We start from the raw sequence: 13,502 nt of genomic DNA, 5'->3' as shown, positions 1-13,502 counted from the left end.
TCACCCTCACCCACTCTCTCTGTTTTATCTTAACTGCACTATACCTACACCGAAATAACCTATTCTGCTTTCTTCCAGATCTGACTCAAGTTTCACATGGGAGACATCGGAAGACAGGTAGGGAACACCTCCCCTCCAGTATAGTACCTTGAGGGACTGCGGATCAGGTAAGATCCCAGGCGGGATTGCTGCTTTGGAAATTGTTAAGAGGGGGCATCCTGACACTGGTTAATGGGTTCAGAAGTCATTCACGTCTGGCTTTTTTTTTGGTTCGGTTAGTGAGGTCAACACACACACACACACACACACACACACACACACACACACACACACACACACACACACACACACACACACACACACACACACACACACACACACACACACACACACACAGTACTTTTCGAAATAAACCTACGTTTCTATGAAAATGTAAGTTTTTTTTTTTTTGCGGCCCACCTAGACTTAAACCTTGTTTATGTGGCCCTTGTTAGCATTTGAGTTTGACATGCTTGCTCCAGAGGGACTAGCACTGTATTTTTACTTACAAATATGTTGTATATTTTTCTGACACTCACTTATATAGCATAGATAACCACAACTATAGTATCTGTTCGCAGTACCACTACTTGCACTGCATTTGTTTAAATTAGCACAGATTTTTCTTTTTTCAAGTATGTTTTTTTTTTTTGGATGTTAAAAATAAATAAATAAAAATAAAATCTAACAAACCGCCTGCCCACTCTCTCCTCTCTTTCTCGGTCTTCTCTCCTTCTCATGCGATCCAGGTTTCTTTTTTCCTGTTTTTCTGCAACGGTCCTCTAGATTCAGAGATAAAAGGACATCAGCTGCGCACTAAACCATAAGTAGCTGCAAAAACCTGTCCCATAATATGCAAACACCAATAGCAAAATTATAATGGAATACAGATTAATCTTTGGCAGGCGGAATGTGGTGAGAATGAGGTTGTTCCACAGAAACAAAAAAACAAACACTATGTGCATTCCTAATTATATTACAAATATGTAATATTCAAGCATGTCACTACCCAAAACCCCATTAATACTTGGACAGATCTTAAAAGGATCATCTTGGAAAGCGTATGCCACATTTATAGGCGTCATGAATTAAACCTTAAAAACACCTTTCACACAGAAAATAAAGTAATTGACTACATGGTGCTAAACATGTGTTATCGATGTTGTTCAAATGTATATATTTTTGCCTTATGAATGGCTATTGTTATTCCCCACTGCTAGAGGATTTAAGACACACAGACACACACACACACCCCCCCCCCCCCCAAACATGAACTGCGCTAATAACTCATTTCCCAAATATGAAGAATTTCACCCCCAGGATATTGCTTATCCAGAGGAAACTATTTGGTCCTCAGAATAAAACCTCAATCCAGCAGACGATAGCCGTAATGTGGACATGACACCATGTCCTATTATTTGAAACAGGCCTCATTGAGTATCTATATAATCAGAACATCTCTCTTATTACCGAAGAAAGACTGTATTCTACTAGGTTTAGCATTAAACAAATGGCTGATTTTGAAGGACTTTTTCCAAGCTTAACTACACTTGAATTTGACCTTTATGACAAACGAGGGGTAGTTTTCAAGGTCACAATAAACCCAGAATTGTACATGACAACCTCTTCCGGAACATGTCAAACAGGTAAGGTAAATAAATGTCTGTACAAGCATGCATAAACATTAATAGGAGGAATTAAGCGGCTTCAGCTCTGCTGCTTGTTATAGATGGTGTTCGTTTAAAACTCCAATCCATTTATACAGATGTGAAAATAAAACAAGCTATAAACAATTGTTAAAATTAATTCAAAACAAATCTAGACTCAATTTGTGTTGCTCAATTTTTTACATAAATTTCTTGCACAATAAAGTCCATCTTCTTGCCAACATACTTGAATCTGAATTCAAAAGGTTTACTTGGAAAAGCTTTGGGCACAAATAACTGCACAATATGTTCACTAGTTCACCGATATTTACCCTTAGCATATCCAATTTTTCACGAATGAGAATGAACCCCAAATGCAATTTGCCTCCAAAGTGATCTGCAAGTCGGCGATCGTTGTCATGGAGACCGAGGTACGCAGAACAAACTTCACAGACGCGCAGTTTTTGCTGCTGGAAACTAGATGCAGGCATAGAATTCCGATATTCATCCTGCAAGACAAAAACTGGAACATTATGCTACTAAAGCAAGTAAATGTGTGCTAAATTAGTGGGGGGGAAGCGCCAATAACACTATACATGCATTGACAAAAAACAATACAAAGTGATAATAATGTAATATAAAGTGAACAGTCCCGTGTATTGAGGTCCAATATAGCTGCCTGAAATGTCCTGCTGGTTGTCTGACAACCAGTTGGATTGACTAGAAATAAGACCTTTATGGCGCTTGGATAGCAGAGAAGAAAAAGTTATTTTAAAGTTCTTTTCCGATGTAGGAACAGCTGAAATTCTTTTGGATCCGTTGTGTACTAGAAGACCCCAGAATAAGGAAGACAAAAGAACAAAAACGTGCCACCATAGTGTGTTATCCTTTAGATGTAAATGGTGGGTGGCTGCAACAAACTATGATCAGGGATGAAGACAGAGAAATAGTAAATGTATAAAAATACAAATGTAATACTCTTATGAGAGATATATAAAAGAGATATATAAAAAGACCGTATAATACAATCTCATATTATGAAGCTCCATTAAAAGATCAATTGTGTATTTACAATAAATTGGATCTGGCTTGTATGGCCATAAACTAAGAAATAGTGACAAAGATAAGTTGGTTGTCATCTAGGTTTAGCCAATTACATATACACAGAGTAGTGTTCATTTAGTGTAGTAGATACACATTCAGTGTATTTGTTGTTTTGTTGTCAATTGGTTTCTGTCCAATTTGAATTACATATGTTTGCATAGTGGTGATTATCTGATCTAAATTTATATTCAATTGTATATATTAGTCTCAAATGCATATTTTTTATATCGCATTATATTGTCCTGGTTACGAAGTGATCTAAACGTCATATCTAAGATAGTACTGTTTAAATCGTATGATTAATTATGACAGTTCACCCACCATCTACTGATATTTCAATAATGAATGGTTTAGAATGGTATAAATAGCCATCTGTAGCTCTCAGCACACACCCCGATTGAGACCCGCAATACAGCTTCTCGAAACGCGTAGGATCTGTGGCACCGCACGGATACCGTACCTGGTGAATATTGTGGTGACGTCACTGGAGAGGCCGGTCGGCAGTGAATCGGAGGAGTCAGAGCTCTGCGACCTACCAGTCAGATGCGAAGACCATCAACGGACCCCATACCAGAGCGCAGTGTGAATCACATACTAAGGTTTATGTCCTAGTTACGATTTGTAAGTAGGATTCCAATTTTTCTATTCGACGGAGTAGAATCATCAATTCACATGCACCATATTTATAATATGCATCGGCCACTTGTGTTGACAAAGTGCTACTGTAGGTGCATGTCATTCATTTGTTTTACAATAGATTGTAATATACAGTCTTTTTATATATCTCTCATAAGATTATTACATTTGTATTTTTATACATTTACTATTTCTCTGTCGTCATCCCTGATCATAGTTTGTTGCAGCCACCCACCATTTACATCTAAAGGATAACACACTATGGTGGCATGTTTTTGTTCTTTTGTCTTCCTTATTCTGAGGTCTTCTAGTACACAACGGATCCAAAAGAATTTCAGCTGTTCCTACATCGGAAAAGAACTTTAAAATAACTTTTTCTTCTCTGCTATCCAAGCACCATAAAGGTCTTATTTCTAGTAAAGCAAGCAAATGACTTATAAATTAATAATTGTTTACAAGCAAAATCATATTGGTTCTGGAGATATTTTGAAACAAATAGAACAAAAGTAAAGATCTTTAGTAGCAACAGCCACACGTACATTTAGTGAAAGGGAAAGATTGAATTTTCAGGGAATACATTCACATTTTGTGTTCCATTTAAAACATCAGCTATGAATTCGAAAGGGCAAAGACATAACAGGGAAGAATATAATTTTTCCAGTGTATGAACCTCCAGACAGAATGCAGTGAATATAGAGTATAGTTAGTCAAACTATACAATATTATAGGCTAAAGCAGTAAAATTCCGGGCATCAATGAAATCCCTGCTCTCTGATAAAAATTCCGGGCATTACTCATTCAGTAATGCCCGCAATTTTTATAGCTTGCAATGTGTTTATTTTAATGTGTTTATTTCCAGCCAATCAGCTTTCAGAACAGCTCTGAGACAGGGCAGGGGATTGGTCAGGAAGTATCAGCCACAGGTTGACTCCTCCCCCTCCCGAGCTGACTGAGATTGTCTGAGCAGATTCAGTTGAATTGGGGGGAAGGGGGGGAGAGTCTCCAAAGTAGTAAGTGGCTGCCTGCAGTTTGTTTGTGGATGCAGTGTGTGTGTGTCAGTAGCAGTGTTTATGGGTGTTGCAGCAGCATGTGTGTGTGTGGTGTGCTGTGTGTGTGTGTAGCAGTAGAGTTTGTGTGTATGTCAGTAGCAGTGTTTATGGGTGTAGCAGCAGCAGCAGTGTGTTGTGTGTGCGTGTGTGTAGAGGTGCTGTGTGTTGTGTGTGCGTGTGTGTAGAGGTGCTGTGTGCGTGTGTGAAGAGGTGCTGTGTGTGTGTGTGTGTGTGTGTGTATATAGAGCTCCAGTGTGTGTGTCAGTAGCAGTGTTGGGTGTAGCAGCAGCACCAGTGTGTGCTGTGGTGTTGTATGTGTGTGCAGCAGTGCAGTGTTGTGTGTGTACAGCTGCAGAGTGTGTGTGTGTATGTGTGTGTACAGCTGCAGAGTGTGTGTGTATGTGTGTGTACAGCTGCAGAGTGTGTGTGTGTGTGTGTGTGTGTGTGTACAGAGGGGGCGGCAGTGTGCGGATATAGATAGCCGCAGTGTGTGTGCACAGCTGCAGTGTGTGTGTGTGTGTGTGTGTGTGTGTGTGTGTGTGTGTGTGTGTGTGTGTGTGTGTGTGTACAGAGGGGGCGGCAGTGTGCGGATATAGATAGCTGCAGTGTCTATTATTTATGAAAAAAGCCTACATTTAGCCTATAATAGTAATAATCCATTCAGAACAGGGCATTATTGGCATTCCCTGTTCTTCAGAGATTATTACTTAAATAATAGCCAAAATGAGGCAACATGTAAGCAAGTTGACGGAAGAAATTGAAGGGATAAAAGGTACCCGGGCGCTCTCTTGAGATTGGGCTATAGCTACTGATAGAATGAGAGGAATAAGTGGATAAATATTACCAAGCTCAGGGAACCCCTGTCCCCTTCTTCGTGAGGTATGAACGTCTAGGTGTCCACCGTCCGCAGCTCAAACACCCTACAGGGGAGATAACCTTTCCTCCCCGATACACAAACGTCAGTAGAGAAAACAAGGGGAGCGCGAATCAGGAACACAACTAAAATATAATTGTATGTGATTTAAATAATAAATACTATAATTAGGTGCGGGAGGTGCGCGGTTCAAGGAGAAGTCCCTCTACAGAGTTAAACCCGGATGGGTTTTTACTCACACTGGCCCGTGTGAGTATTTAAAGTAGTTTACTTGATACCAATACCCTTTTCCCACCACGTTGGTGCCATACCAACTTTTGGCATTAAACCTCCATTTTGATCATTCAGGTCACCCATTAGTAGTGGACTTCCTCTATTATATTATTTATTTATTGTTTAAATCACATACAATTATATTTTGGAAGAAACTGAAGGTCTTATTCAGTGTTGCCCACTGCTGCTAAACAGAGTCCTGGCGAGGAAACATTTCAAGGGCATTTCTGTGCATTTTACTCTTGTAGTGTTAAAAGAGTTTGTACCCGAGCACTAAATAAATTGAAATTTTTGGTGCTAAACCAATGTTCAAGGCACAATAGCAATAATATTGTCAATACAAACCAAGACTAATCTAATAAACTCTTCTTCGGCTGATAATATTATGTAATAAACTATCTATGGTTTAATGTTATTTTCCCCACATATCACAAACATTTCAAACCAAATACTTAAAAGAAACTGCATTGAAAATATTGAATATGAACTTGTAAACCATTCATTCAATATCCCACCAAAACAATAAATTATGCTCACAGCCCTTAAAACTACCACAACATCTGAGTATTTTTTGTAAAGAAGCTCAGAAAAGTGGATACACCTCACAAATATAATTTATTTATTTTTGTACAACAATCTACATTTTGACCGGTTTACTTAGCAGAAAAGGGTGACCAGGGCGGATTTAATTTGACATGGTAATCATGCTCTGAGAATAGAAAAGAGTATCAGTTGACTTTTCACCATGATCAGGACAACATTAAGATGTGAGGTTATCTATTTAAGTAAAGGTAGTGAGCAAATAAACACAGAGCAGGGGTATGCAGAACCGGTTACATAGAACATGTGCTAAACTATATACTGCAGAGAGTAATACTGGATTGCTGTTAAGTGGAGTAAAGTAGGATTATTTTCACTTCATGAAATAAAGAATATGTATATGAATTTATGTAGATATTAGGTTTGCATTCCTCCAGACAAATACAAGCATTGTGGCACAGCCCGATTTTTCTGCTACTAAGAAACATGCAAGTGTAAATAAGAGTTGTTAGTTATGAAGATTAATTAGTAGATAGAAAGAACAATAAAATGGAGCAGGATAATGATGATTATTCCAATAATAGAACCACTAACTAGCAATCTAGAAATGATGGCTTCAATAAACCCGCTTCATGAGAGATTTCAAATCTTCAGGAGGGTATGGACACTATAAATAGAAGTTTAGAACAAACAATATGGAAAGAATTGGCTGCTTTAAGAGTTGTAATAAATACCAATCTGAACAGGATTCTGCCCTTTCTTGGAGATCTGAGAATCGCTTTTCTGGTCTAGATACAGATAATGCCGGTGCTTTCAACATTGGAAGGCCAAACCTATCTCATAATGAGAGAAATATGGGAGCAATACCCAAGAGACCTCCGTTGTTAGATAATCATGTACTAGACGCTTAGACAAGCATCATTATTTAGAAAAGGAGGCAAGGAAAATGTTCCCAATGAAGGACAATTATTTCACAGGAAAGGGGCGACTTAATACAAATCCTCCCCTATTCCCTTCTACAAAGACAAAAAGACAAAATGTGGGAGAAATAAGAAAAAGAAAAAAAAGAAGGGATTCAGGAAATTAAAGAAGAGAGAGATGGTTGGGGGGGAGATTTATAATTGGGAGGTCTGCAGTTTCCTGGTAGCCAGAGTAGTTTCTCTCTCTCTATTGGATTGACCAGAGAAGCCTGAAGGGTTACCCATCTTCTTAGTTGGGGACTGGTGTTCCATGCAACCCAGTGGCACGTTTGTGCCGCTTTATAATAGGACAGGGAGACCCAGACCTCCTGCTCTCGCTGGGTGGGCGAGGATGTATCTATACACTCTTGCTTTCTTATTGTTCCAGATAAACTTGGTGACAAATGACTGGAGTTTGAGGATATCTGAATTTATAATTGGAATAGGGAGTGTTTGAAAAGCATAGAGTAGTCTAGGTTGGAGGAGTTTCATTTTGACAAAATTGACTCCACCCATCCACAAGATATTGAAATTAGACCACATTTTTGAGGTCTGCGGCATGTCTCCCGGGTGCTCGGGTTCACACATTGCGGATCGGGTAGACAGATTGTTGGGGGGGGGCTGGGATTGACCCGGCGGTCTTGGTACACGTCGGCACCAATGAAAGTTAGAGAGATATGGGAGGGTCCTAAATTATGATTTCAGGGATCTAGACCAAAATCTTAAGGCAAGGACCTGCAAGGTAGAATTTTCTGAATGCTACCAGTGCCATGTGCTACCGCAGGCACAGTCAGAGATCAGGGAGGTTAATGCATGGCTAAGAAAGTGGTGCAGGAAGGAGGGTTTTTAGAGCACTGGGACTCCTTTTCTGAGAGGTGCCATCTATATTCTAGGGACGGATTGCACCTCAATGAAGATGGATCTTCTGTGGGAGAATGTTAAAAAGGTTGGAGGGGGAGGGGAAACTAAATAGAATAGATGGGGAAATAGCCAAGGGTTATGGAGGTAGAATGCAAGTGCGAGTTTGACAAGCAGAGAGACACCAATAGTAAATACAGATAATACTAGAAAACTTCTAAAGACTAAACCCAATGGGAGTAGAAAGGCAGGAGCAGATAAGATAATAGTACAAACTGGAGGGGAAAAAAAAACCTGAAATGTATGCTTGCTAATGCAAGAAGCCTGACAGATATAATGGGGGAGTTTGAATTAATAGCTGCCAGGGAGCCTATGATATCACAGGCATTACTGAAACATGGTGGGATGAAACTCATGACTGGGCAGTTAATTTAGAGGGTTATTCCCTTTTTCTGAGGGATCAAGCAAATAGAAGAGGTGGAGTATGTTTATATGTTAAACCGGATCTAAAACCTATTATAAGGGAAGATATTTACGAAGGGAATTATGAAAATGTAGAGACCTTGTGGATAGAAATTAGCAGTGGAGGTAAAAGTATAAAGAAAATGTTTGTACGGATATGCTATAAACCACCAAATATCTGTGAGATTGAGGAAGCGAAAATACTTTTGCAAATGGAGAAGGCATCAAAACTGGGTCATGTTTGCATAATGGGCAATTTAAATTAATCAGATATAGACTGGGACAATGAAATTAGCATTAAAACAAAAAGGAAACAGGTTTTTGGGGGTGCTTCAAGACAAATACATGGCTCAAATTGAGGAACCAACCAGGAGAGGGGCAATACTGGATTTGGTAATATCAAACAATGTAGAAGTAATACCCAAATGTTCCCGGACTTGAATAATTTGTTAGTGATCATAACATGGTCTCATTTTAAATAAATTATCAAAAAACAGATTACGTGGGTTCAACAAAGACCTTTAACTTTACAAAGGCAGATATTAACAAACTGAGGACTAATCTACAAGTAATACATTGGGGTGACATTTTGCAGGGAAAAAAATGTTGAAGATAAATGTGCAGTCTTTTAAACATAAGTATAAAAGAAATAAGTCAAAACCAATGTGGCTAAATAATGAGGGGAGGAAATGGACAAGAAGAGGTAGGCATTTAGATATTTGAAGTCAGAAGGGACAGAGGCATCGTATCAGAATTATTGGGAATGTAACAAAAATTGCAAATGGACAATCAAATTAGCAAAAATGGATAATGAAAAAAGGATTTCAATAGAAAGTAAGGGCAACCTTAAAGTTAATTTTGTACCTGAAAAAAAAAAAAAAATAATCAGAAAAGAAAATATACAGTTTGGTCCGGAAAGAATTGGACACTGATACAAGTTTTGTTATTTTGGCTGTGCACCAAAATACATTTGTCTATCAGCTTTAAAGCTGCAGTTCAGCCAATATCCTGTATGTTTTTGTTTTTTTTTAATAAATCAGTTCAGTAGTAAGAAAAAATACTTTTAGCATTTTCTGTTTAAAAAAACAACAACTTTGAAAGACCAATTTTCTTGTATTCTATTATAACAAGCATGCTTGTTCCTATAGCAACGATTTACATTCCCCATATTTAAAGATGTCGCTAAACTTTGCCGATCAATAGACGGTGAACGAATTAACCGGCAGCTATGCAGTTTTTTTTAGGCAAGTAGAGATTGCCCAGATAAAACTATTGAAGTTTAAAAAATAAATTAAAAAAAAAAAAAAACGGGAGCCTGAACTGCAGCTTTAATTTGAAGGTATTAACATCCAAATTGGAGGAAGGGTTTAGAAATTACATCTCTTTAATATGTAGCCCCCTCTTTTTCAAGGGACCAAAAGTAATTGGACAATTGACTCAAAAGCTGTTTCATGGACAGGTGTGGGCTATTCCTTCATTATTTTATCAATTAAGTAGGTAATAGGTCTGGAGTTGATTCCAGGTGTGGCATTCGCATTTGGAAGCTGTTGCTGTGAACCCACAACATGCGGTCAAAGGAGCTCTCAATGCAAGTGAAACAGGGCATCCTTAGGCTGCAAAATAAAAATAAAAAATCCATCAGAGATAGCAGGAACATTAGGAGTGGCCAAAACAGTGGTGGATGATCGTTGGATCCTCTTGGATCCTCTTGGATCCTCTTCACAACATCCAGCCAAGTGAAGAACACTCTCCAGGAGGTAGGCATATAATTATCCAAGTCTACCATAAAGAGAAGACTTCACGAGAGCAAATACAGACTGTTCACCACAAGGTGCAAACCATTCATAAGCCTCAAGAATAGAAAGGCCAGATTAGACTTTGCCAAACAAGATCTATAAAAAAAGCCAGCCAAGTTCTGGAACAGCATTCTTTGGACAGATGAAACCAAGACCAACCTGTACCAGAATGAGGGGAAGAAAAAAGAATGGAGAAGGCTTGGAATGGCTCATGATCTGAAGCATACCACATCTGTAAAACACGGTGGAGGCAGTGTGATGGCATGGGCATGCATGGCTTACAATGGCACTGGGTCACTAGTGTTTATTGATGATGTGACAGAAGACAGAAGCATTCGGGTGAATTCTGAAGTGTATAGAGATATATTGTCTGCTCAGATTCAGCCAAATCAGCAATGTTGATTGGACACGCTTCACTTTACAGATGGACAATGACCCAAAACATACTGCGAAAGCAACCCAGGAGTTTAAGGCAAAGAAGTGGAATATTCTGCAATGGCAGAGTCAATCACCTGATCTCAACCCGATCAAGCATGCATTTCACTTGCTGAAGACAAAACTTAAGGCAGAAAGACCCACGAACAAACAACTGAAGACAGCTGCAGTAAAGTCCTGGCAAAGCATCACAAAAAGGAGGAAACCCAGCGTTTGGTGATGTCCATGCGTTCCAGACTTCAAGCAGTCATTGCCTGCAACGGATTCTCGACAAAGCATTAAAAATTAACATTTTATTTATGATTGTGTTAATTTGTCCAATTACATTTGAGCCCCTGAAATAAGGGGACAGTGTATGAAAATGGTTGCAATTCCTAAACATTTCATGATACTGTATTTTTGTTTGTAAAAGCTGTAAAAATGTTACAAAGATTCAGTTATCAAATGAATTTATTCAGAGTGCACACAGTGGAGACAGCTTCAAAACAAAAAAGCTCTCCCTCAGATAACACGGTATGCCATATATTTATACCCTAAAACCTAAAGCTCCACCCCTTTATGGGGGGGCTTGCACGTCACTAAATATTACCTCATTTTGTAATACATAATAATACTGGATAACGGTTTGTCAGCTAAAAACAATTATGGGGTTAAATGGGATATGCCTATTCTGCCACTTGGCACATTGTATGAGAATCAGTTTCTCTGTAAGAATCTGAGCTTATTTCAAGGTTTCTCACAATATCTGGCCTGTTTACACTTTTATTTGGAGCTGATTGGATGAGGAAAGATCAATAAAGTCAGCTAGGAGCGAAAACATTCCATGTCTGTTTCACACAGATTTCTTCACATAGAAAGTCACAAAGAGAAGACAAGATGGCGGATTCAAACAAAATGGCTGCTTTGACCCTAATGCTGTTACGTCAGACCCCCTAATGTCTCAACTTCGTCATGTTCAACCCTTTGAATTAAAGCTGAAAGTCTGCATTTCTATTGCATCTCGGTTTTCATTTTAAATCCATTGTGGTGGCGTACAGAGTCAAAATTATAAAAATTGTATCAGTGTCCAATTATTTCCGGACCTAACTGTAGGACCTTTCAGTGTGGCAGGCAGATTGGAGACAAGAAAAAGCAGAGGTATTAAACAAATTCTTTGCCTCTGTGTTTACCAGGGAAGAATCAATTTCAATAGTAGTGCCACAGGAGGAAGTCACAACCTCTATAGTAATGAACAATTGGTTAACTGAGGAAGATCAAAGGCGGCTTCAAAAAATGAAAGTAAATAAAGCACCTGGCCCCGATGGCATACATCCAAGGGTTCTCAAGGAGTTAAGCTCAGTAATAGCCAAATCATTACATTTAACATTCAAGGACTCCATTTCCACAGGCTCAGTACCACAAGATTGGCGTAAAGCAGATGTGGTGCCTATATTTAAAAGGGGAGCTAGATCACAACTGGGGAATTACAGAGCTGTAAGCCTGACTACAATAGTGGGGAAACTACTTGAAGGTTTGATACGGGATAATATTCAGGAATACCTAATGGAAAACAAAATTATTAGTAATAGTCAGCATGGATTTATGAAGGATAGATCTTGCCAAACTAACCTTATTTGTTTCTTTGAGGAGGTAAGTAGGAATTTAGATCAGGGTAATGCAGTTGATGTGGTCTACTTAGATTTTGCTAAAGCTTTTGATACGGTTCCACACAAGAGGTTGGTGTACAAAATAAAGCAAATTAGACTCAGTAAAAATATATGCACCTGGATTAAAAACTGGTTGAAGGATAGACAGAGCGTTATCATAAATGGAACTTTTTCAGGTTGGGTTAAAGTTGTGAGTGGAGTACCTCAGGGATCATTAGCCCTGCTTATTAATTATCTTGAGGTTTGCTCACTATGTTAAGTGTCCAACTTTGCAGATGAGAGTTGTCCTTAATGGAACCTTTTCATGTTGGACTAAAGTAAGTAGAGTATCTCAAGGATTGGTATTGGGACCACTGCTGTTTAATGTGTTTATTAATGATCTTGAGGTTGGCATCGAGAGCAAAGTCTCCATCTTTGCTGATGACACTAAAGTGTTTAAGGTAGTAGAATCAGAGCAGGATGCAATTTCTCTCCAGAAGGAATTCGAGACTGGAAACTTGGGCAGGTAAATGGCAGATGAGGTTTAATACAGATAAATGTAAGGTTATGCATTTGGGATGCAAGAATAAAAAGGCGACTTACAAATTAAATGGAGATATATTGGGGGAATCCTTGATGGAGAAGGATTTAGGAGTGCTTGTAGACAGCAGGCTTAGCAATAGTGCCCAAAAATCCGGCAGTAGCTCCAAAGGCAAACAAGATCTTATCTTGCATTAAAACAGGTAGTGAAGTAAACATTATTATGCCCCTTTATAAAGCATTAATAAGACCACACCATGAATATGGAGAACAATTTTGGGCACCTCTAAAAAAAAAAAAAAAAAAGACATTATGGAACTAGAGAGAGTGCAGAGAAGAGCCACCAAATTAATAAAGGGGATGGACAATCTAACTTATGAGGAGAGGCTAGCTAAATTAGATTTATTTACAAAGAGGCGTCTAAGAGGGGATATAACTATATACAAATATATTCAGGGACAATACAAGGAGCTTTCAAAAAAACTATTCATCCAAAGGGCAGTACAAAGGACTCAGGGCCATCCCTTAAGGTTGAAGGAAAGGAAATTTCACCAGCAACAAAGGAAAGGGTTCTTTACAGTAAGGGCAGTTAAAATGTGGAATTCATTACCCATGGAGACTGTGATGGCAGATACAATAGATTTGTTCAAAAAAAGGTTGGACATT

General features: G+C 38.7%; 1 protein-coding gene across 2 annotated transcripts in view; it reads right to left on the bottom strand.

Moving 5' to 3' along the window:
* Positions 1-547: 547 nt before the first annotated feature.
* Positions 548-13,502, bottom strand: part of LUC7L (LUC7 like) — a 42,704-nt gene continuing 29,749 nt past the window's right edge. The window contains exons 6-7 of one of the 2 annotated variants that reach the window (XM_075565242.1): positions 2,018-2,194; positions 548-821 (exon numbers count right to left, since the gene is read on the bottom strand). In XM_075565242.1, coding sequence (XP_075421357.1) covers positions 645-821; positions 2,018-2,194 — 354 coding nt within the window. In that variant the 3' untranslated portion in view covers positions 548-644. The remainder of the gene's footprint in view (positions 822-2,017; positions 2,195-13,502) is intronic. The other variant, XM_075565243.1, reaches the window with a different exon arrangement.

The sequence above is a fragment of the Ascaphus truei genome, chromosome 11, assembly GCF_040206685.1.
Source record: "Ascaphus truei isolate aAscTru1 chromosome 11, aAscTru1.hap1, whole genome shotgun sequence".
Lineage (NCBI taxonomy): Eukaryota > Metazoa > Chordata > Amphibia > Anura > Ascaphidae > Ascaphus > Ascaphus truei.
This window is presented reverse-complemented; position numbering and strand designations above follow the sequence as displayed.